This window comes from Numenius arquata, chromosome 1 (assembly GCF_964106895.1).
Source record: "Numenius arquata chromosome 1, bNumArq3.hap1.1, whole genome shotgun sequence".
NCBI classification, from domain to species: domain Eukaryota; kingdom Metazoa; phylum Chordata; class Aves; order Charadriiformes; family Scolopacidae; genus Numenius; species Numenius arquata.
In genome coordinates this window covers 55,188,439-55,214,159 of record NC_133576.1, presented here as the reverse complement: position 1 = coordinate 55,214,159, position 25,721 = coordinate 55,188,439, and the positions used below count along the sequence as shown (strand labels likewise).

The window sequence follows — 25,721 nt, the reverse complement described above, 5'->3', positions numbered from 1 at the left end:
ATAAACAAAGAAAAAGTGAAAAAGGAGAGAAAAGGTTTTCCATACAGGAAGACATTTGGTTTTAAACACATCTTAGATTCTCTTCCTTAGAGTAATATTTCTAATAACATTGCAAAGTGGCTCAGGGCAATAAGATAACATATCTGTTTGTTTTTTAAATAACGGAAAGGATGCCATCCTAAAAAAAAAAAATAATGCTATTGTTATAGAAGGAAATGTAAAGAGTTATTCACAATGTACTTTTCTCATCAGACAATGCAAAAGGAAACAAGAAAATAAATACTTTAATTAAATGAGACAAAATCTAAGTTAGGGTGAAGACTGATGACCATTCTTTCCGGGCACACAGGGAGACAGATTGTGGCTCTTTCAAAAATAGCCTATTTTCACAGAAAAAAACTTGTTTATTAGCAGAAATTTCTTTTCTTTTCTGAGTATGTAATTACAGATGTTATCTCTAGACAAACAAACATAACTTGTCTGTGTAGCTCCCTTATCTTAGGCAAAAGTGTATGGAACTAATTTGAATATAAAATAAGGAATTTGTAGCAAAGGCTAACATTGCATCCTTAACTCATGTAGCAACGGTCTACCTTTGTGGTCCTTGTTGCACATACAGTGTTGTTGGCTTTTCTGAGTTCGTCTTAAAGAAAATTTCATCACTGAAACACAATAGCATGTGTTCAGATCACAGCTTCTAGTTTAAGCTGAGGTTTTTGCAGTCTCACAATTGGCTCCTGATGGCTCCTTGGAGATACAAAATGCGATCGTTATATTGATTTTAGTGAACTTAATTTGAATTTATTGTTCACAAATCAGATAAAACTCTGAGGAAATTTAATTCAGAGATAATCCTTTTGACTATACTGGTCCTATATACAGGCTTTCCTTTTTTTATTACATCAGTAAGTATCTGTCCTGGTTAGTGCTTGCCCATTCTTACGATTAGCCTCTAATGTTGACTGTATTGTTTAAGAGAGATTTAAGCCTATGACTCTCCAACACAGGTTAACTGCTAGTGCAGGTAGTCACTGTGCAAGGTTTTTTAAATTAAAATTACCTGATTATTTTTTCCTCTTCACTGGAGTTTAACAGAGGTTTCGTGATAAAATTTGGCAAGAGTTACAAGTGTATGATCCAACTGAGTTAACATCTATTTGGATGCTGGAGATAATGAGTGGCATGATGGGGTAAGAATAATAATGTTAATTTTGCCTTGCAAGCATAATCTCTGGTTGATTTTAAACTAGCCATTAAAAAACCAAATGGATTGTCACTTCTGATTCTTCTCCCTATTTTCTCTGAGTTAGTGAGTGACCACCTAAACAATTTTTGGCATTGAGGACAGAACCACCTCCCACTGTTCATTCCTTCTCCCACTCTGCAGGGGAGAGTTTCCAAGAGAGAGTTGCCGTCAGTGAGGAAAGCTTCTGCAATGTTGATAGCTGATGTGTTTTATGAGCTGCTTTCTTCCTTCCCCCCTTCCCAGAGTTTTTCTAGGGTAAACTTCTACTTGCAGTTTCTGCCCTGTCAGCTGTGGATACAGCAAATGGCAAACCAGCCGTTTATGTTGCATGTCTACAGTTCACAGGGCAACATTTTCTTCCTGGAGGAAGGTGGAGAGCCTGGACAAGCATATTTATCTGGTATGGAGAGAGCATGAGACCTGCTTAACCCAGGCGGAGGCTATTGAACAGCACTAAATAGACAAACTGCGTGCTGCAATAATAGTTGGGAACCAGTTATGATTGATAGCACTATTTAAAGGATGTTCTTTATTGATTTTTGACAGAAGGTGGGTGGGTGGCTATGGCCTCTCACAGTATTCCCCTCCTGTCATAAACACTTGCGACAAATGCATCTTCCAGTGTTTGTTAGCTGATCAGAGAACAAACGGTGGCCTGAGCTATCCATCTTAGTCAAGTCTTTCTTGGCTGCCAGCCTGCCATACTGCACTCTTGACAGGACAGCAAGCATCCCGGGGGTGAGATTCACAGATTTTCTTTTCTTGTGGTGCTTCAGAGAAGGAGGAGTAAAGATTTTGCCCAGCTGCTACTGCTGTTACAGGTCACACTCGCTGATAATGGTGGGGGCGTACATACCACATACCATCACTGAAGCTGAACATGCTCCAGGAGATAGCGGGCAATGTAGCTAATTTGGTTTGTCTCTTCCCTCTCTCCTTTGGTCTGTGAAGGTGGGAGCACGTTAATAGATTGTCTTGCCTTGGTGCAGTTTTGTCTTTTATAAAGTCCGTATGTCAGAAAGGGCAAGATAAATGAAATGTTCTCTGTGCTTAAAAGAAAGAAGTAGTGAGGTCTGTGATGGTATTTTGTTGCTGCTAAGGGTTTGTTGCATGGTTTTCAATTAGTTCTTGAGACACTACCATGATGGATATATGCCTCTAGAGTTGTTCTGTTTCCAGCAAGGCACGTCTCTTGTCTCCCTTTCTGTTCAAACTGGGACATGAAACTGAGATCACACTGGTGGTACCAACAGGTAGATTCCTGCTTGATATGGATGTACATGTTTTTTCATACTGACAAAATCTCAAAAAATAATTGACATCTCATAACTGGTTGAAAAATGGTAAACTACGAAACTGCATGTCCAGCTCTATGGATACAGGAGAAACTGTACTGAGTTAGGTATCATGGCATTTTTTCTCCAGGCTACTCCCAGGTAATAAAACATACATTGTTCATCATTTATAAAAATTACAACCCAGATCTAGCCTCAAAATGATCCTTTTCAGTATGCGTGTGGTGGTAAAGCTAGTCTAAGACTGCTTTACATTTAATCGGTAAGCAAACAACAGTGTAGCAGACCTTCATCCACACATAAAATGTGGTGAGTTCTTCTTAAAGTTCTTTGATGATTGCTTTAGGAACTGGATGTGAATGAACAATGCCAGGAGAAAGTAAATTGAGCAAAGATGGAGGTGAAGCTTTTGAAAAGAGAAATGCATACTGAAAAACAGATTACTTAAGTAGTGCCATCAGATCACTGTAACAGTCTTCAGGTTTGGAGTGCATCTGGAGGTCTTGTAGCTCCTGAAATACCGAACTGTGCTACAAAAAGCAAAGAAATGCACATAATTCTTTTCCCATCATCTGTTTGTCAGGAGATGGAGTTTCATTTTTCAAAACTGGTTATGACCATGTTTTTCTGAATGTCCGTGGACTCTAAATTTTATGTCTTCTTGGTATCATACTTCTCCCAGAAAATGCTACCTTTTGCCTCACTGTCTGGAGAAAAAAAAAGACTGAAAATTGCACAGCCAAAGGTTTCTTCTTCCATCTTTAAGAAAATGGTCTGGTTTACCTGACATATCACCACAATGCCTTGATGAATGAGGATTTTTTTTTTTTTTTGCTTCTCCAAAATATCATGTACGTTTTACTTACATGAAGATTAAATGAATTTCGTTTGATTTTGACCATTTTCAAATATTTTTTAAAAGGAAACCTTAAAGCAGGAAATATTTTGTTCTGGGAAGATACTATTTAGAAAACTTCACAAATAGCTTTTGGGTGCTTTAAAGTTTTCCTTAAACAACAAGCTTAGTAAAGTCCCTCTGAATTTGCAAAATACTTGTTCAGGGAATCTACCTTTGTGCAGAGTAGAGTTTGGTTAAAAAACAAAACAGTTTTTGCTTTGTACAGCATACTGGCTTTGTACAGCACACTGGTTTCAGTGGTGGTTTCATGCTAGTTATTTAAATCTGCTATGGCTGCACAGGAATTTATTATACACTATATATTTGAATCTGTAAAGCTAGACGATTGCAGCAGATGAAATAGCATTATTATTTGGCAGAGAAAACATTGGTGTGCACTAACAGCATGAAATTACTTATCATTTACCACTAACACAAAACATTTATATGCAAATGAATGTAAAAAATAGACCTACTTTACCCATGAATGATTTGATTCCTCTTAAGAATGATTCCTCTTATCTTAATTTCATCTTCTTGCCATTTCTCACACAGAAATCCTTTCCCTTATCACTAGTCAGGTCTTAAAACTGCTTTTGTCAGTAATAGTGAATATTAGACTTAATCACTGTAGTGCTAAATGAGGAAGACTTCATTTCGGAATGGAGATTTGTATGTACTGGAGTTGGGATTTATTGTTAATATTCTGCATGCTCATAGCAGAAAAATTACTTACCCTTTTTCTATTGCCCTTTGCAAGTTAAAGTTCTGCTTATATATCATCTGCCTTCCTGTATTCAGCATGAGCTAACTTAACTGCAGAGAAGGAAATCCTTAAGTCCATCGCCAGATCAATAAAGCTAAGGAGTTAAAGACTTTCTGATACCTCATATAGATCACGCTGAAAATGTTTGTTGCTGGTGTTAGTAGATCTTCTATACAGAACTGTAGAAAACCCTGTGGTATGCCAAAGGCAGTAAATATGTCTGTATGCAAAGGGTGAATGTCCTTTCTCCCACTTGCCACAAGAATCAGCTATGGATCCTAGATATTTTTCTTAGTTGCTTTTTATTTTGGGCGGTTTGGAGTTTTGGGAAAGTATGAAATATAGGCCCTGGTTCACAGAGTCATAGTACGGTTTGGGTTGGAAGGGACCTTTAAAGATCTAACCCCCTAGTTAAGAGCAGACTGGATAAAAAGGGCTGTTACAACGTAAAATATTTTTAAGAGGTAGCATGTTCATAATAATTTACTTATTTCCCTCCTCCTTTTTTTTTTTTTCTTTGAAACTGCTGATTAGCTGTTCAAGACACTGTGAAATGCATGTAACTGAATATGTAACTGGTAGTTTGAATTCTGGAGAAATAAGAGCACTTGGCTGGCTAGGGACAAAATTACATGAGAAAGTAGAAAAACGAAAAAATAATGAGCATTTGGTCTTGCAGAGTCTGCTGATTGAATAAGAGTAAGAAGAATAGTTTATGTAATTGCTCTATTAGTGCTACAAAGCATGACCAGGACTTGGCTTTTTGATATGTTTCTTGATTGTGCTGTAGAAAAAAAAGCGCGTTTTTCAGGAAAGGGGATGATGATGATGGTTATGAATATTTCCTGGGTTCTGCAGGGCTGTAAGTATCATGCACCTGATTTTTTTTTTACTATAAACATTTAGGACAAATATTTATACTCTTTTAAACCATTTGCATTTTAATCAGTATATGTTTAATAATTGCAGTAAATTATAAGTGTCATTTAAGCTATCTAGCTTTTTCTCCTTATCTACTTATTCTGTGTTTATGAAGCAGATGTGTAAGGATCATGTATTGTGCACTTTTAAATTACCCCATATGTCAGTGCTATTTGAAGGGGAGATAACCTTAGTGTTGGCATTTCGTGATGCTGGAAGAAGGACCGTTAGAAATATATGTCGTAGGCAGATCTGATGAGGTATGAAGTTACATAAGGCACCTTCCATATGACAAGCTGCGTTCTCAGTTGCTCGCAACTTTGTGCTGGTAAGCTATCTGCCTCATACATTGTGGGATGTGTTCAGCCAAATGTTTTGAAGAATGAGGTTCAGATGCAGTTTGTTCATTTTTAAAAACAACTTTGGAGACAAAGGTTGGAATTTTTCCTGGCGAATTTTTGGCCGCCCCAAATTTTGAGGCATGGTTTTGAAATGGCTGCCAAGTGCCATGGGATCCACGTGATGCTGTTTTGATTATTCATTTAAAAACTTGTCCTGAGAACTGAAGACTCTGAACTTTACTGTTTCCCGGTTGCTTGTTTAAAAGCAATAAATAATACATACAGAAATGATCCTCAAGAATTAAATATGGAAGATGAAAGCACTGAAAAATAGTGAGGAGCAGAATTAAGTTAAGCCTGAGGTTACCTTAAGTCCATTTCTTAGCAGTCATATGCTATTCTTACCTTGAACTCCTGCATTCAATCTGCAAATAAGTAGAAAAAGACTTTTTAAAAAGTTGCATTAGAAAGAAAACTTCTGATTTCATCCTTGTGATTGTTATCCATATTACTGAGAGATATCAGGCATAACTGAAAAGGTACATTTCTTCATACAAAATTTATTATACACTACACGTAATTTGTTACACGGTACAGCTATCTAGACTATAACATTTGTCTTTTCAAAAGGTTGCCATTTTTTTCCTTCTTTAAAAGATAATGTTTGTATGCATGGTAACTAACATTTGCCAAAGAAAAATAAACCTTTACCTTTGGTAGTTTATACAGTCATGGTTGCCTTCTCCAAAGAGACAGCAGAAATTGATCGATGTAAGCACTGCTATCTGCTCTGCCTGCCTGGAGAAACTGTTTTTTATTTTCCTTTTACCCCCAAGCACCAGTGTTACAGTAGTATCTTCATGTCCCATCTTGTGTCTCTTCAGTAAGAGTTAGCGCTGGTCACTGCATGCCTTTTGCTCCACGTGTTTTCCAGCAGCTTTCTGGGCTGAAGAGAAGAAACAGTTATTTAGGGAGGTGGGCAAAGAGGCCATACACTCATTTCTCTACCTTGGGTTGTTTGTAGGAGTCAAACGATGTCATTGAACTTGATGTGGCCTTTGGGCTTGGAGATACGGAGGCATTCGTGGCTGCATGAAAGTTGTGCTCAAGACATCTGTTCTAAGGAATTTCTGAAGCTGGGGTTGTTCAGCCTAGAGAAAAGGAGGCTGAGGGGAGACCTTATCGCTCTCTACAACTACCTGAAAGGAGGTCATAGAGAGGCAGGGGTTGGTCTCTTCTCCCAAGTCACAGGCAATAGGACAAGAGGAAATGGCCTCAAGTTGCGCCAGGGGAGGTTCAGATTGGATGTTACGAAAAAATTTTACACTGAAAGGGTTATTAAGCACTGGAATGGGCTGCCCAGGGAAGTGGTTGAGGCACCATCCCTGGAGGTATTCAAAAGACAGGTTGACATAGTGCTTAGTGACATGGTTTAGTGATGTTTTTTTATCAGAGTTAGGTTGATGGTTGGACTAGATGATCTTAAAGGTCCCTTCCAACCTGGACAATTCTATGATTCTATGACTTTGGCTATCTCTGTATGGCTTATTGCGGTGTGTTTAGATCCAGACCTCTTTTGGTATCTAAGCTTGGCTTTTTCAGTTAGCTGAGATGTCTTTACATTTGCAATGGGCAACATAAAAATACCTGAAACTAAAGGTCTCAGCAGCTTCTAGAGCTTCTGTCTCAAGCTTCTGTCTGAGCCCGCAGAGATAGTTAACACTATATGAGTTAGGAACACTTTTTAACCTGTGCTAGCAGTGTGAGGTGTGCTTCCCGGCCAGCAAGGGTTAAGTGAATTTAACACAGGGAAGACATGAAATGAGCTCTGATTATTTTTATTATTTTTTTTTCAGTTGGGGAAGCAGGGGGGACAACTAGTGAACATTGATCAAGATAATTCAAGAAAATTTCACTTTACTTCCAAAGCTTGGTTACTAAACTCTCTTCCTACCCTGTGGTGCTGGTGCAAGGATGGGCTGGCAGAGGGACTAGGCTGGTTCTCCCCACCAAAAAAAAAAAAAGACTCATCAGTGGTGATTAGAGCTGCTGCTTGTCAGCGTGTGAAGAGAAGAGCTACAATTCATCACTCACACTGTCATGTGAAGCCACAGAAAAGTAATTAGCAGGTAAAATGTCTATTAATAGCTGCCACCACCTTTAGCTTGAACACCTGCTGACAAGCTATTTCTCTGTGTAGCTTAGCTTCATCAAGTTCTTGTTTTGTGATTGCCAGAAGAGACTCCATTAGAGCCATTTCTGTTGAGGCGGGGTGTCTCTGAAGAGACTCTTGCTCCGTGGCCTCTTGTTGGGAAAGCAGATGCGTCGACTTGCTTCGCTTCTCGTAATCTCTACAAGCACACAGAGATTTCTTTGAGGTTCTTTCAGTGACTGTGAATTTATTTTGGCTAATGAAAGCATAACTTACGTTAGTGCTGGCTAAATGCAGAGTAGGGGAAAACAAAGAATTGTCTCCTTTGCCTGCAATTACCTTCTTACAGTGCTTGAAAGTAAATGCAGTGCATATCTAAGAAAACCATATTGTTAATAGTATATTATCACATATAAAGTATGATTAAACTTGGCAGTTTTTATTTGAGCAAGCTTTTTTTCAATATTAGAACATGCAACTCTGTTCATTTTTAATGTGGGACAGAATACTAGTGATAAACAAAGTGCGGATTTTGTTAGCTTGACTGCTGTGTTAGGGTCCTTCTACTTGAAGGCTTCGATAAACACAGCTGCCCAAAAATCTATTCTGCCTGAAATTTATCTCTGTTTTCCACCCCTGGGTTTGTCTGTCTCATATTACAGGTGGAGGCTTTACCAAAATCATCTCACGTAAGACTGAATTTTATATGTAGCTTAGGCATTACATTTGTCCCTCAGTTTTTTATGTTAAAGAACACACACGTATTTGATGAATATGTGTGAAAATAGACTTTGTATCTGTTAATGTTGTCTCTTCCTTTCCACGTATCCGACCGTGAAAAAAGACATCTGAAAAATCTGTGTCTGTAGGTGGCCATTACTTGAAATGTTAACAAGAGGCCACTGGGCTTTTATAGGAGCTGATTTTCTAAAGAAGCATAGACATAAATGCACCCTATTTTCTTGTAGAATAAATTTTTGAGTATTGTTTTGCTCGGTCTGCAGTGTCTGATGTTGCAGGCTTTCTTTTTGCTGGTGCTTTGCTTTCTGGTTTCTGGTGGGAGTAGAGGCCTCTACATCTCCCACCAGTGATCCGGCTACCCTGGGCACAGCACACCAGCACCAGCTGGTGCCCGACATCCGCCATCGAAGCGGATGAGGTATGGACAAGGTGATGAACCAGGGGATGAAGAAAGAGAGGGATCTCTTGGCTGATCTGCAAGACATTTGGTGTGATGTATCTTTCACCCAGAATATCTTTCATTTGTTTCTTCCCCTGTTAATTTTGCCAAAATGAGCTAGATGCTCAAGAAGCAGGATGAAAGAAAAGGAAGCCTAGTATTTTTTTCCAGCCTACTCCTAAGTAGTCCTTAATCTCCATCTTGCTCTCTCAGCCACAGCAACCACAGAAAAAGGCAGCAAAAACAATTTTTACCTGATGTTTATCTCTTTAATTTGGACTGATTTAATAAGTTATTAGTTATGAGCCGTTTAGCTGCATAATGAAGTACGTTTTACTTTTCCATCCCAAATTATTGTTTTCATCTTGTAATTTTTTATTTATAACCTAACTCTGTTGTATAATTGCTATTAATATTTACATGGTGGAAAAGTCACTGCCCAAACACACAATTTGTCTAATTGGGAACCGAATGTGGTGGCAGAGGACGGTGCATGTGCAGAAACTTTGGGGTTGAGAAACATGCCCACAAAACCTTCCTTGCCCAGAATATGGATGTACACAGACGTTACAGTGGAGGTTTTGAAAGCGCAGCCTTAGCATATGGTCACTTCCCCCTTAATCCGAGCCCCAAAGTGCATCCTCTGCTGTGGAAAGATGGCTGTTGGTTTAGTGTCTCCCTGGTGAAGTGTGTTCGGTTTACAAGCGGGAAGAGGGGCTGACTGGGAGGTGGCAGACAAGCTGTGTGCTGAAGTCTCTTCTTTCTGTGATGATCTCCCATTTGGACCTTGTGGGAGGGCTGGGGCTAGCTTCAGTGTAATGTTCCTTCAGTCCCTGTGTAATTAAAGAGGAGATTAAGTTCATTTAGTAGATGGTTTGGATTAGGAGCATGACAACTGCTGTAAGTAATCAATCACACACACACACACCCCCCATTTCCTATAGAAAAAAGACTCAGGTAAATAAGCTTCAGAAGCCTTAAATTAATTGGCAATTATATCCTTTCTCCCATCACTTCACTTTGCGGACAAATTAGCAAACTTGGGTCCTGGGAGGAGAGCTGGTGAGGATGGGGGTGTGTTGTTAGGAAGTAGATTTTTCTGTGTGCAGCTGAGGGGCTTTCTGTATCCTACATCAGCATTTGTGGTAGGAAGTGGTCCACCTTTGATAGACTGTAGCACTTCCCATCATCAGCTGAACAAGTTGTGAGCACCCCATGCTATAACCCTGTGATGTGGTTAAAGCAAGGAGCACCTTCAGAAGTCCCCCTTTCTCTTACAGAAATAATAAGCACAAGTCTATGTAATTGCTTATTCCTTTACAAAGGCAAAAGAAGATCTCTTTTGAAATAACTCTATTATTATTTGCATTTGTGAGGAAAATAAATTATTACAGAAATAACAAATTGCTGATTGTACTATATTATATTGTAATTGAAGATTAAATTAAGGCATTCTGTAGTACTGTTACAGCAACATTTGTATATTTGAAGGATTTTCAAGTACTATTTGTTAATATTTCTACATAATTATTTCTGTCTACTGCACAGCTGAGGAACATAATTTAAGTTTAAGGGATTGACTCTTAAATGGAAGTGAAGTTTACAACTTGACTTTAAAAGGGCAACACAGACATTGAGCAGAGTATCACGGTGTTCTCTGGTCTGTGATTCTGGTGGTTCCTTACTGCTAACAAGAATAAAAATAAGGTAATGAACATGCTTCGTTCACTGACACCAAAAGCAATTTGGTGTCACACTGTGTCCATACTGCATACTTCTGCTAGTTGCAAGCCCTTTTGCCTAACGTGATCTTAGGAATTGGTGTGAGTATGGACACGAGGGACTGACCCCTAACCATCAGATCTACTGAGAGAACCACCTGGTCTACTGAGACTGATGCACAGCTTTGAAAATCGATCTTCCAGACTAGGTTTTTTCTTCATTTTGAGTTGTTTTTCTCAGTGCACTGAAAACCAGCTAAAAGATCACTCATAATTTTGTTCTTCTTTTGTTCTATTTTTATGCATGTTAGAAACAGAACATGCCATACCTTTAAAAACTAATGAGTGGGTGTCTTTCTACCTTAATTATTAGGAATGGTTTAAGTTTTGAAGCAGAAGTGCAGTCTTGCTGTTCTTGGTACTTCATGTTCAGCTGCAAAACTAACTTTTCTTTGTCTTTTTTTTTTTTTTTTTTTCATGTAGAACTATGGCTTGGAAACAGAAAATCTAAAAACCCTTTCTCACAAACTGAATGCATCTGCCAAAAATCTGCAAAACTTCATCACTGGGAGACGGAGGAGTGGTCACTATGACGGAAGGACCAGCCGCAAATTACCAAATGATTTTCTGACATCGGTAGTGGATCTGATTGGAGCAGCTAAAAGTCTGCTGGCTTGGTTGGACAGGTAAAATCTCCCAAATGTGTCGCAGGTAACCAGATCATGCACATGCACAAACCCCCAGCTTCTTTACAAAATGTAGTGTCGGCACTGAAATGGAAGCAGAATTCATTTACAAATTCTGAGAGGATGTTTGTAGCAATTTTTTCTTGTTAAGTCAGCATGCAATTCAGATCTCCTTTCAGTACAATACGTCGAACTGCACTGCAAGCCTATGCATATCTGGAAATACAATCTAGCAGCAGGATGACATCATTAGGTTATATATGTATTTTATTATTAATACAGATTGCATAACGCTGCATAACTCAGATTCTTTGCTCTGATAGTATCACATTCACAATACTGTGATCATACTTTTCATTAAATAGGTGTCAATATATACCTCCAGTATGTGTGAGCATGTGTCTGTAAACATGCGTGTTGCATTTCAGGTTTTTTAAATGGCGGTGAAATACCTCTAAAACTGTAGATGCAATTGGAACTGTCTTACACTTTTACCTCTATTACCTAGAATATATGTGGAACCAGGACTTAAGTGCCCTCCTTTACTATATCTGTAGTGACATTTTTCTAATGATAACCAGAGTAATATGCAGGTATTTGTGATGATCATTGAAACTCCTAAAGTGGTTAAAATTAGTCTATCTGTATGTCTTTATAGAATGAATCACAATGCATTTCTATCAGCAAAAATAAAATGCTTATCTTGATTTAAAGGTGTATCTTATTTTGTATCCAGCAGCTGAAGTTTTGTTCAGAGTATGATCTTTGTGTAATTCTTAAAGTCCAACAGAATTATTTGGATTTACTGTTGTGGGTTTTGTTATGTTTCATTGTCCTGAGGAAAACTAGCTTCTGTCCCATAAATGGTTTCCATATGAAAGGTTTAGGTGAGGTATGAATCTTTTCTATTTCTTAAGCTGAACTGCAAACTCTTTCTTTTTTCAATAGACTGCAGCTACCACTGCTTCTTGTTTTCTCCCCCCTTTCTAGCCTAGAGTACCTAAAGTTGGCCTCCTAAATTTCTGTTTAGATATTTAACATTGGATGCGCAGAGAAGCAATACAATCTCATGGAAAGAGCTTAGTATTAAGACTTTAAAAATTTGGAATATATTTTTAGGTCTGTCTCCAGCCTCTTGTTACTTGGAAGACCTGTAGACTTCACTTTTTCTCCCTGCAAATAATTTTTCTGGGCTTTAAAACAGAAGGAACAGTAGAAAGCAATGTTCTTTTGCATAGGCAGATCAGTGTTTACCACTTCTTTCTATTTAGAAATAATTTTGACTTTTTTCTCTTTGGAATTGTGGTTAATGGATAAAGACTTAGTTAGGAAGTTGAGGATTTAGTGGTGAGTTGTTTTTTTATAAAATACATTGATATTAAAAGGTAAACTTTCACATATGTTATGTTTAACACATTGAAAAACAATGTGTTTCTGGCACCTTAATATGAATTTAGTTGTTGAACTTCAGTTTCAACTTTCAGTTGAAAGTAGTTGTTGATGCTACGAAACATCTGCATCTGAGCATTAATGTGTCACTCTAGTACTGTGCATTATGCTCAAATTATGCACTTCTAGTATTAAAAGACAAATCCAGTCTTTAAAATTTGTTGGTTACTCAGAAGTGTGTTGAGAATTATCTCTTAGTAAAATTAGGTTTATAAAGGCAGCTATATTGTATTTGTCAGAGAGAATTCTGTTAACAGGTTTTAGTGTTGGTGGGGGAAGATCTTTAAAATAATTTCTAAAAACATGCATATCAATTCTATTCCCAGTAAAATGCAAAATTACTTTTGCATTTGTCTGATCAGACCCAGAAGTTCCAAGAAGTTAAAAATGGGGGCAGCCATGGTGGTAGCCCACTTTTAGCAATACTGTCTTTAGTGTCCAGATAAGGCTTCCTAGAAGTAATATTTTAATTTCATTCAGATTTCTGGGAAAGTCCTTTTGAAGGTCTGTGCAGCTTAAACACGTGGTTCTTGCAAATGTTTTCTATAACATTAAAAGATTTTTCTGGTTTATGAGCTTGTGGGTATTTTAGTTAGGTTTGTTGTTCCTTCTTTGTGAAGCCCCCAAATTAAGATGAAGGCAGGCCAATGACTGCATTTTTTCAGGAAGTGGGAACATCTGGAGATCAATAGGATTCTGCTAATTATATTCCTTCCAAGAAGCTATTGGGGCCACTAGGGGGAGATAGAAAGATTTTAAAAATAAAGTATTTAAAGTCAGGAACATGGATTTAATTTTATTCTGCACAGCTGTTACTATTAAATCTGGGCCCCAAATCTTAGGTTTTTTGATTGGATTCTACCACTGGTTCCATCTCTGGGGTACAAGAGAGGGGAGAGCAAACCATTAGGAGGAATAAAATGACTATAGGGTTATCCACCCCATTTTAAGATCCATAGTGGGCTGCACCTATGCAGTGTTTTTCCGGTCATGTCTGGAAAAAGCATCTTGCAGCAGCTCCAACTTGCATAGAAATGCAATGATGTGTTTTTAATGTGTAGGGAAATGTGATGACTCTGTACAACTTGTGCTTCACTTGCTGCTTTAGAGAGCTGTCTTTTTATGGTGTTTCTGTAGGACACTTACAATCTATAAAGACCTCATTAGGCCAGGCACAATTATCAAAAGGAGTGCGAGAGCTGTGATTTGCTGGGTTACTTTCCCTGTGGCTCTTGCGGTGCCACTGTGCAGGGCCAATCCAAGGACACTTTTTGTTCCAGGTCTCTGCCTGGAGCAGTCCTACTTCCACATGTATGTCAGAGACTTGAGTTTTACTGAAAATTAGGGTAGCTTTTATTGCCAGGCTTTAAAAGTCTTCAGGTTTAGTTTCATTTAAGAAAACTTAGTATTCTAGCTATTTTCAGAAGAGGTTGGCTGTTGATTTTGAGGAACATGAAATAGCTCTCCAGTAACGTCCTGTAAGAAACTGTCACCACACTAATAGATTATATCCTTAAACTTCTTAGATTAATTTTAACTTCCTGTTACTTTCTCAGCCCACAAAATCTATCCTCTCTTACAGAAGACTTAAAAAAATGTTTTAGCTTGATAATATTTTATTTTATACACTTTCCCTAGTCTTCAAATTCCTCCAGGCCAATTTGCTGATGAGAATGGTGTTTTCTTGAAAAACTATGAGAGCCTTTTGTGAAAGTATGGTGTGTTTCCACTTGACACTTAACGTAGATCTTAGGCTGATGGAAAACCACACCTTAGGCTCTAACAACAAACTACTTACCTGATGTTCAAAGCAACTTTACATTGAAATGTCTCCAGTGATACTACTCAGGAATTAGAGAATAATATATACAGTCATACAGGTGTTCTAGACTTCCATTTAGATCACTGGAAGTTAGATCTTTTCAGTCTTTATTCCTGTAATTCATGAAAGTTTTTTTGGGGGGGTGGTTTTTGGTTTTTTTTGAATAGTAATGTATGCCACCTTTCTGAATCCTCCTTCTTCTCTGATGTGTCAGGTTCCTGGAAATTCTACTGCCTTTTGTAGGGCCGATACACTCCATCCTGAGGAGGATTTTTTTAACTGTATAATTAAAGTAGGATTACTGTTGTTAGTTCACTACTGTGGACCCACAACATGAATGCATTGCAATTTTGTGGCATAAAGCTAGCTCTAACCTCATTAAAGTATTTTTTTCTGTACAGTAGTATGTTCAGAAGTATCTGCACATTTAGTTGAAATTGAAATTGGACATATTTATTTCTGTTCATCCCAGGTAAGGTTTTGTTCTTACAACACACATTTACAGTCCACCTGAAAACCACTTTGTAAAAGTGTGGCTTCATGTGTGGTGTTGTTGTTCAGTGCCTTTCTGAGATTTCTGAATTAAATATTCATCATCCATCCATGGCTTTCTTGATCTAAAAACATCATGAACACCCAGGGGATTTTGAGAATCAAACTACTTTTTTCATTTTTAACAAAATTATGTTAGAATTTTACCATGTTACTTGCATCTTCAGTGACACCACTGAAACTTCCCAGTTTTTATCCAGAGGCAAATATGAACATAGAGCATTTAGGAATGCTTATAACTAACTTTCTCTCTGGTTAAGACACAGCCAGCTCTTGTACTGTACTCACATCTCATTCCTTTTCTACTAATTTGCTACTACCTATTGGTTGTGCTACTGAAATTGTGATGAGTCCAGAGTGAAGGGTGCTTAGATTTATCCAATACTTTTTCTCCCAGAACTTAACAAACCATCGAATAGGCAGACAGAACATTGTATTTTCATGAGAAGTTGGCGCAATTTTGAGTTTGTCTCCTAATGAGTCAGAGGCTGCTGCAAATGAAGGCAGCCTTGGGAGCAAAAGCATCTTTTACACATCCATTAAGTATCCCACTTTTCCCCTTCAAGTCCCACTGTACGTTATCTGTTTTTCTTTCATGGAACAGCTAGATTTAACAGGTAGAGCTCAATACCATAGTCTTAACTGGGAAGAACTATAATGCTCTTTGTGGAGGAGGAAGGATCCTGAGGGAACCTGACCTGGGGTGACATTTGGTGGCAGCTGCATGAGCTCTGTCTCTTCCCATCTTGTCTCCTTGCTCTGCCAGCATGTTTGCATCCCTTGCTTCTGCTGTTCCTGTCTTCCATCTTGCTCTTGGTTTGATATGTTGTCTTCATTCACCTCCACCACTGTGTTTTCTTTGCCAACAAAACACCCTGGAAGTCTGTATTTCCTGCTGACTGCACTGAGCAAGAAAAATTTCTTAGTTGTGCATCTGGGCTCCCTGCTTCTGCCTGCTCTGTCATGCTTGGGCCCTGTTATCTGAAGCAAGGACTCCCCATACCATAGATCTTGTGCAGCATCAATAAGAATGTTTCAGATCTTAGCAAATAGTAACAATATCTGTATAAACAGTAAACGTGGACTTCGAGAGTAGGGGTGAGGAAGGGGTGATGGTTGTTTCTAGGGATTTAATGGAGTCTTCGTTAAAGACACAACTAAGATAATGTGGTAGTTTATTTTTCAATTAAGAATTTAAGAACATATAATCAACTTCCCATGAGATAACTACTACAACATTTTGCGTCTGTTGTTGTGTCACTGATTTTAATGGTCGTGAATTAGGATTTGTCAGGGAACGCTGCATTTTTTTAGTCTACTTGACTCAGCCATCTGTGTGGGCAGTGATTCAATATGTCTTTCACAGCAACTCTCCTGTATTTCTTGTTTTTAACCCTAGCACTATCCCCCTTTTGGAAATCAAAAACTTAAACTGCTGCTGCATATTACTAGTAGGAACAAACAGATCTTGCAGAGACAGATTTTGTATTCAAGACTTTCACTGCTGTGGCCAGAGAAAAGCTAGTAGGCTTACAAATGTGTGCCGGTCTGATTAATTTACCACTACTGTCTGGCTACATGGTATGTGAACAAAATGGAACAAGGAGATGAACAAAAAGCCCAACTGTAAATAGAAATTGCTGGTCATATAAAAGATATAGGTCAAATTGCTGATAGTAGTAACAAGATGTAAGATTTCAGAGCAAAAGGCCTTTCTGGCAAGTCTAGGTCTGCTTTTAGGACCATTCACAAACTGATGGAGTGTAATCCCAGGTGGGCAAGTCATTTTGCCATGGGCTTAAATGAGCTAATAGTCTGCAAAGCACTCAAATGTATACAGAAAACCTATTAAGTAAGGCTAAAAACTGTGCCTAAAGTTCAGGACATTTGAATGGTTCAGTGGTTAAGTCTGGGCAACAGAGCAGACCTCCAGGCCTCACTGTGGGCTGTGTAATCTTCTTTTGGTGATGCTCTGATGTCTGCAGAGAAGTTCAGCCTGCAACGATGAAAACACTCTTGTTTATGTATGAACAATCCTAGGTGTTCAGCTTCAGCGCACCCTTTAAGCCTGCTTTGTATGGAAGCGCTGTGGTAGCAGAACACGTTCCCCGCTCAAAAATGGATCTCCCTCTTTTCACCATGGTGACATACACAATGCATATGTTTTTTTCCACTGTAGGTAAAATGTTGTCAGCTGGATTTCTTTGTCTCCTTGTTTTCGGTGAATGACCCTTGGTGATGTTTATGGTGTGACTATTTTGTAGGTTTAAGTAAAGAGGAGCATTCATTGGGAAAATTATGCTTGGATATTTGCAAGCCTGTAACTTCTTACTTACAAAGGAAGTGTTACTGGTTTAGAGGCTCCTTTATAAAAGACTTCATACAGTCCTGTTAGCCATGCTTGGTTATTGCTTGTCCTGACAGGGTAGATTTGGTTTGCACACAAGATGGTGGGGGAAAACAAATGAAAACCCAAACAAAAAGAAACCAAAGAGTTGAGCGATTTTTTACTCACCACACAAATAATGCACTGTCAATAGGTGTTCAGTCTTAAACCTGTGAATCTCATGTTTCCTTTATGCATTTCCCCATTATGCTTGTTTGAATGGTATGCCAAACCTGCCAGTAAGTGCTCGCTAAGAATGCTATGGTATTTAACCATATTGTGCTACTCAAACAGCTGTAAATGTTTAACAGAGCACTCATTTAAAGAATTCCTTTATCCAGTGTGAATTTTACTGCATTCCTCCCTGCTTCTACATAAAGCAGTTCCATTAGAAATACAAATAAAATGTTTGTTTCATCAAAGCCTAAAACTTATAATCTTAGATGGATTTGGCACGAATATATATGCAACAATACTGTACATTCAGATTTTTATTTGACCTTAATGTGTTACCTTTGAAGAATATTACTGATTTGGTTACCTCTCTCTTTAAAACATTTTGGACTATTATGTTTAATCAAACTGCTCTGAGGATATTTTCCATTGTAAGGATGCTAAAACAAGGCTTTAAAAAAAGGGTTTTTTAAAACATGGTTTTAAACCCCTCACAATGTCCGTTGTTATAAAATAGCTCAGTACTACAACTAGTGGTGAAATATGATTAACTTTTCTTTTGAGGCAGTGCTTTTACTAACAACAGTCCGTGTTTGTCCAAATTGCAACTTTAAAAAGTGAAATAGTTATTTCTGTGTATAATTTTCTCCTAACCAAATGTTATATAAAGAAGATAGATGAGGAGACTAAAGCATAGGAGGCCGAAAATGTTGATAATGTAGAAATACTAAGCATATGCGTCTCCTTCACAATACACAACTTTTTTTTTAATTGTTTGGGAAGAATTTTCCTTCATGTGCAATCAGCAGTTGTGAGCATTAATAGCTGTTGAATTGTATGATTTCTTAATTCTGTGATGGAATTAGCTGTGCTATATTGATGTAGCTGGTTTTTCTACTAATCCTTCAGGGTGGCTTAATTAATTAGTGTTAGATAATATTTTTTTTTCATTCTGAAAGATGCTGATGCTGCTAAAGATTTTAATTAGGTCTCAATTAATAAAATGGTATACATACATGCATGTGTTACAGCCTGCATTACACATGTATAAACCAATTCATGCTTCCAAGGTGTTTTATTATTTATCTCAAACACAGGTTTGAAAACTGTGAAAAGAACTTAAAAGAACCAGTAGCTCTGTCATGCCCGGTGTTAGGGAAAACTTATTTCCTATAGATTAGTGTCTTGAAGTTGATTGGCTTTAATGTTAAAAAAAAAAAAAAAAGTAAACACCAATTGTAAGGGTTTTTTTTTTTCCCTATGAATGAGGTATTTAGAAGCTCTTCATCTCTCTGGAGTCTGTGGTATCTAATATGGTGCAGGCTCACAGTGTGGGTTCACACAGTGGAAAAATTAAGAGGCTCCCACTTTTCCAGCTGCATGCATGATGACACAACATGTATGAACTTAATTACCCTTTAAACCTATTACCCACCCATTTGTGAAACTGGTTTGAAAATGGCTAACCTCTTCAAATGTTGGAAAGGAGAAAGCAAGGTGAGAACAAGGGTAAAACCACCCTGCACGTGTGTGCAGAAACATTGATGTGATTGCATAAATCTCCTTCCTTAAGATATCAGGCATAGGAGTAGACAAAGAATGGAAGGTGGAAGCCAGCAGAGGTCTGGAAGAGGGAATGAATGGAAAGGGCATATCGTCAGGTAGGTGTACAGTGGAGCTACAAAGGTGTTTTCATGGGGGTGTTGCAAAGGAAGAGAATCACAGGGAGGTTTTGAAGGAAGTACAAATACATTATAAAAGAAACTGAGTAAAAAACGGTTCCATGAATAAGGAAATGTATGTTGGAAAAGGTCTTGGAAATGACTGAGAGGTGAGATGATGGGACACTGAGGTCAATATCACAGCAGGAAGTGGGGCAACATACGGCCCCAGTCCAAAGCAGTTCTTTAGTTCTTGTTTTAACTTAAAGAGCACCGAATTGGACAGCACACGTCTTGAAGACTGCAGTTGTTCTCAGGGACTTTGCTTCACTGGAGCCATAGGAGGTATCTGAGACTTGAAGGTCCAAGGGACTGAGAAGGATGTGGCTTTGAAAGAAAAGAGTAGAAATCGGAAGCTGATAGAAGTGGCTCAGCCAAGCCAAGGAAATAATTTTTAAAAAGTAGAGAGAAGTGGTCCAATTAAACAAGGAATTCCTTTTACTTGATGTCTTTATGATGCCTTTAGAAGGAAAGTGTTTTAGTAGCCAACTGAAAAGTTACAGTGTATGTAAGCTTTATTTGCATTTATACATATTGTTTCATCTGTTCACAGGCAATAAGTGGGCTGTATTAAAATTACAATCAGTGGATATATTATCAATGAAGAGGGTTTTTTTGTCAGACTGGTGTTTCATACTGTGTCTTTTATGAAATCCAATCAGTAATCCTACAGTGAAGTTTCTCTTGATATTTTGGTTGAAACGGCTGGTGTGTTGTTATACTATAAGTCTTGCTGGACTTTCACTATTGAAATTGCGACTTGGGATGGGGATGTAATACCAAAACACATTTCCTTTGGTAGTAAATATGTAAAGAGGCCCTTACCATTTCCCAACTGCTTATGCAGTACTGGCTGTATAGTTGTGCTTGCAGGTTGCCTCCAGGGAAGTGATCTGAACTGGGGAGAGGAAGGAAAGGGAATTGTTTTTACTGGTCCAATTTGCAGCAACACCCCAGAGAGGCATTGGCTGAAACTGATGTGAGGGAGTCGGTTTATAAACTAGAGAGACCTACAGAGGTAGCTTGAGGTAGCTTACATTTTCTGCAGGAGAAAAGTCCATGCAGTATGGACCTGCCTCCCTGTGTTTCCAGGTTGTGAAGAACTTTTCAAAATATTGCCTATTAGTTATTGATTTTTAGTAGTCTTTTCCCTACTGCTGGCACCCTTGCTGCCCGCTTCGGATGCTGTTTTCAGTAAACTTCAATGTAACAAAAATGAGTAATGTCTCAGACCCTTTGCCTGTTCTTTAATGTCAACAAAGTTTATTTGGGGCATTTCTAACGATCTTCACTAAAAGCAATGATGGTAAAAATGTCATTATTTTCCTCATGAACCGTGAAACCAAACTAAATTGTAAAAGTATGAGGGAAGATGATGCGGTATTAGAAGCCAAAGCCTACCATGCAATTTTGTTTAGAGAAATGCTGGAGGCCTTGAAATGTCAAATAGATTCCAGTTGTGTAATTTGAGGATCAAATTGTATTAACATCCATACTTAAAGTAAAATAATACCATTTGCTGGCTTGATTCCATTCATCTTCAATAAAAGTGAGTTCATAAATGAACATAACCTTTTTAAATCAAGGTTTCAGGTAGATTTCAGAACCTCAACAGTTACAATTTTGAAAGAAAAATATGAGTGTTTTTGTACATCTTGGCTAATGTATTTTTTAAAACACAATTACGGTTCATAACCAAGCAGTTCAGTTACCTTTTATCCTTTAATATGCTCACATGTCTCCTGAACTTTAGTAATAATCTGTGTGTGTGTCCGTGGGTAGGCCTGCCATGGTGTGTACCTGCTGTACAGTTGCCATGTACTGCATAAAACTTAGACTGTGGATTGTGCTTATATGTCTGTGTCAAATAACTTTTGTAAGGCACCTTTTGGAACCTCCCACATGCTGTCTACTAAGTCCTCACTCTCTTGTTGCTTTTATGTTTCTTAAACTCTGCCTAGCTTCCAATTTTTGTCCTTTTATTTTAAAAAGAATGTACTGCTTTTCTCCCTAGAAAATATGGGCAGAAAGTATATGTTGCTGTATGATGTATTACATCAAATTAAAGCTGCTAGACTTGCGTATCTCCCTCAAAGTGCATTCAGTCTTATGAACCATCAGCGCTGAACTGGGAGCCCTGGAGAAGAAAGAGGGCATTAGAAGAAGCAGGTGGAGATAAGGGAGTTCACATGGGTTTATTAATGGACAGTTCCAAATCTGCCTGCACTAAAATTTCAGTAATTCTGCATATGGGAAAAAAAACCTTAGAGACGTATTAAGAACCAGTAGAACTGTATTTGTAGTTACCATTTGGATATAGCACAGTTCTTTGTACTGGAAATTTGTCTCTAGGCTTAAATGAGGAAGGCATAATACCAACCATCGTGGTAAAGCTCTTAAAGGTGTATATGAATATGTATTCTCTAAGAAGTGATGAAAGAAGGCAGTTGGGGAAGGGACTACTCATTCAGCTTAATTTAAAGGCAACCACACTTCAAGTATTGTTTAGGGATCTTGGCACATTACATGATCAACTGTTAGTTTATTCAGACATTACAATCAGTCCTTGTGGTTCTTTGCCACCTTTCTTTGTTTTAAATGTTTGAAGCAGGTAGGGAGAAATGCCATCTTTGTGATGGTAATAATACCCATAAAACCTCATTTGCAATTTACTTCATCAGAAGTAAAAAACTTGACTCCTTTCGGGGAAAATACCAGTCCTGCCTAGTGTTTGGCTACTTCTTGAATAGAGAAAATAGGCCAAGTTGAGTTTATAGTTTAACACAGACCTGTAGTACAGGAATCAGACTGCCAGCCTCACAAACCAAATACATTTTAGCATTGCCTATAGAAAGAAAGTAAGCTTCTAGGTAGGCAAGCATTTTAAACATTCTTACATGAAGTTCTAAGGTATGGGATATGTGTAGGTGATGTCTTTAAGTGCTGGATTACACTTTTCATTTCACTGAACACTTCTGATTGTAGCACAGTGTGTGGGGATGTTAGGTTGTGCCTCCAGTTCAGCCTTCGCAGCTGCTTCTGAGCGTTAATGTACCTCTGGCTCTAAATGTTATTCTCAGCTTTGAATAAAGATTTTACTACTTCTGAGTCCCTCCAGTACTTTTACCAGATATTAGATCAGGTCCCAAGAATCTCAGTGAATCAGCCAAATGCTGTTCTGATCTGATTCACATCTGGACACCATTCATATCACAGGTGGAAGCGCTGCCTCTGGTTGCCTTTATGAGGCTATTCCCAAACAAATGCAGAAGGCAAGGTGGGCTTTTTCTGGAGGAGTAAAAGCAGTCCAGAAATAAACTGGAAGGCTGTGAGAAATAAATGGAATTTCTTAAAGAAGAACTTTAAAACCAAGGAGAGATGAACGTTTTCCATGGATATGTATGCTGTATTTTACAATTTTAGTAGTACATTTTAGATATTCTGTGTGATTTTAATATCTCTAGAGAAACAATGTGTATTAAGCTCATTGTGCACCAGTGAAGCAAGTGGATATATGGTAGTGCTATTCAACATTTTTTTTCTTTTTTTTTTTTTTAGATCACCTTTTGCCGCTGTCACAGATTACTCAGTAACAAGAAATAATGTCATACAGCTCTGTCTGGAACTAACAACAATAGTACAACAGGTATGAGAACATCTGCTTAGCAATTTATTTTTTCCTAAATTGTAAATGACCGTTACCTTTTTCACACAATTTTGTATTACTCTGTCTGTATCATTGTCTAACAAAAATAAGAGTATAGTAGTACTAGGTAAACACTTTATAAAAATTCTGTGTCCTGGTTTTATATTTTGTCTTTAATTTGTAATTAATTGTCTGGTTCAAAAGGTCTGTATGTATTTGACTTTGGTCATCTGCTCTTTCATGCAGTTCATGTCATTTAGACACCTGTTAAGATGATACATAACCCCATGAGGCTAGAATATTGTCAATACATTTTTGTACATCCTACCTTCAAGAAATTCAGGAGTTGCTGTGCATCACTGTCTAGTTTTCTAATTGAGGGGAAGAGCCACCTGATCCATTTTCATGTGTCTAGTATTAGTGAGAAAGTGGGTAGAATATCAAACACTGCAGTGCTTCCTCAGAAGTAGCTCAATATCGGTTCATTTTCTTACAAATTCATCTCTATCCATGATACCGCTAATTTGCTATGGTGTAGGTAAATATTTCTCTATGTATATTTTTCAGTGTGAATGAGAGCAAATGTTACTATTTAATACCTTTGGAGAACAGCAGTTTTATCCTTGCCAAAACTGATATGATTCCCCAATCAGGAAGCAGTTCAGTACATGAATACATACTTTGAAGTCAAAAGGAGCATTTATGTGCCTAAATTTAAGCATGCTCTGAAATTGAATTGGGCTGTAGTCAGAAGAATGATAATGAAAAATTCCATTACTAGTCCCAAACACATGTGGTTTGATCTCTACTTAAAACAAATGCATTCCGATGTAGCATTTCAGAATGTCTTCGCTGAGCTTTTCTTTTGTAAGACCACTGAATACACTGAAAATTCTCATTGTGCTTTTTTAAGGCTGTAAATGGAATGTTTCAGTATCACCTTATCAGGTGTTTTTTCTGTCTCAGAATCTGTTTTTTTTTGTATGAGAAGTACTTTATAGTACTTCACTAACTTACAATAATTTATAATTTGATGAGAAAATATGGTTTTGTTTGTGAAAGACCTATGGAAGGCAATGTTAGAATTGTTCTTGTAACAATAGCTAACAACAATTTTTTATAAAGTTTAATGGTTTATTAAAAAAAAATGCAGTCTGTGCATTATTTTTTTTATTTTAAGACATTCATACAATTTAAAAACAGAACTCCAGTATTCACCTTAGTAACTGAACACCAGCAGGACTGAAAACTGGTTTTTTTGGGTTGTTTAAGTTGCATCTGACATTCAGATTTATTAACCAGAAATGATTCTTTAGTCAAGATGGACATAAAAAAGCTAAAGTTAAGCTGGATTGCTTGAATTATTTTGCACGTTTTGAGGCTAATTGTAACGTCAGTGTTTCTTCATAGAATTAAGTGTTGTTTGGTGTGTTCGCCTCCCTGCCCTCCCCCCTAATCAGTGCTAAATGGATAATGAAGAAAAAAATTACAAAATTATAGCTCTCTCTTATATGTATGAAGTCTAAGAAAATCTATTCAGTGTCTGTGCTTTAACCTTTAAATACTTAGAAAAGTTGGAGCAATAATACCTACTCAGAGAGAGACTTTGGAATAAAATGCAGAATGGTGCATACTTTGTTTTAATCATTTTATTTTCTGTGTGTGTTGCACAATGCCAGGACCCAACTAACAGGCCAGCATGCAGTGGATATTTGCCAGTGGAAGCAGGTCCCTCAGAGTACTGCAAGTTATTATTGTAACCTGCTTTACATTCGCACTAATCATCTGCTTCTATGCAGCTTTTTATTTTGGCTTAGGGATTTTTTTTTCCCCTTAAGGACTTTAGGATATTGTTTCATAGGCACTTCCTGCAGGTTTTCACTCTTAATACTGTCCTCCTTGCTGATGGCTTATTTAATTCAGGGCTTGCATTCTTGTTTCATTTTTATAATCAACTCTTCCTTCGCAGCAGAACACTGGAGGGAAAAAAAAAAAAAAGAATTTAAATAACAAACAAATCTATGAGACTATTGTGATTTTTTGCTACCATTCCCTTGCATTATCTGCCTTTCTCTCCTACACGTACCTGCCTCCCCATAGGAATTGGAGGCTGTGCTTTATCTGTACTCTCTGTTTACCCTGCAATAAGTAAAAAAGGCCTGTTCTTTCTTGATGATACGAGATAGGTATTACAGCGATACAGATGTACAGGTTGGGGGGGTGTGTGTGAGAGAGATAGATTCTTTTGGATTGTGCTTTTTTTCCCTTTTGGTTCATTCATAAATTTAGGTTTCTGTTGGTAGAATTGTTCCAGTCAAAAATGCATATGAGGAAGAACATGAATGACTCCTTGTCTTTATGGCGTTCATGAAAGTCTTACTATTGACTTAGTTGGTGTTCAGCTTCAGAGGGTACCAGGAGCTGGTTCTTTTAAGTGTGCTTGTTTTGTTTTGGAAAGGTAGCAGTAGCTACAATGATGACTGTAAGGAATAGAAGTTTTATTGCTTTCTTAGGCAATCTGTAGGTAACTTTTATTATCATTCTCAGTGCTCTTATTTCTCAGGAACCCATTAGTGTTTCACTAAAGAAGCTTTCTTCTTTAGAATTAAAAACCTGGAGATCTTGGGACTATCTGAAAAGTCTAATTTTATATTGACTTTTTAAGTTATCAGACGTTTAAAGAAAACTTTACTGCTGAACACTGTAGTTCTTATTAGTGCTGTTTAATTGTGATCATTAGTAGCACTCGTCACACGTTTCTTACT

The 25,721-nt window shown here is 37.7% G+C and overlaps 1 protein-coding gene across 4 annotated transcripts in view; it reads left to right on the top strand.

Annotated features, from left to right (window-relative positions):
- CNKSR2 (connector enhancer of kinase suppressor of Ras 2) overlaps window positions 1-25,721 on the top strand; it is a 222,132-nt gene that overhangs the window by 38,386 nt on the left and 158,025 nt on the right. For all 4 annotated transcript variants that reach the window (XM_074149949.1, XM_074152442.1, XM_074151617.1 and 1 more), the window contains exons 3-4: window positions 11,004-11,206; window positions 22,869-22,956. In XM_074149949.1, the coding sequence (XP_074006050.1) occupies window positions 11,004-11,206; window positions 22,869-22,956 (291 nt within the window). The remainder of the gene's footprint in view (window positions 1-11,003; window positions 11,207-22,868; window positions 22,957-25,721) is intronic.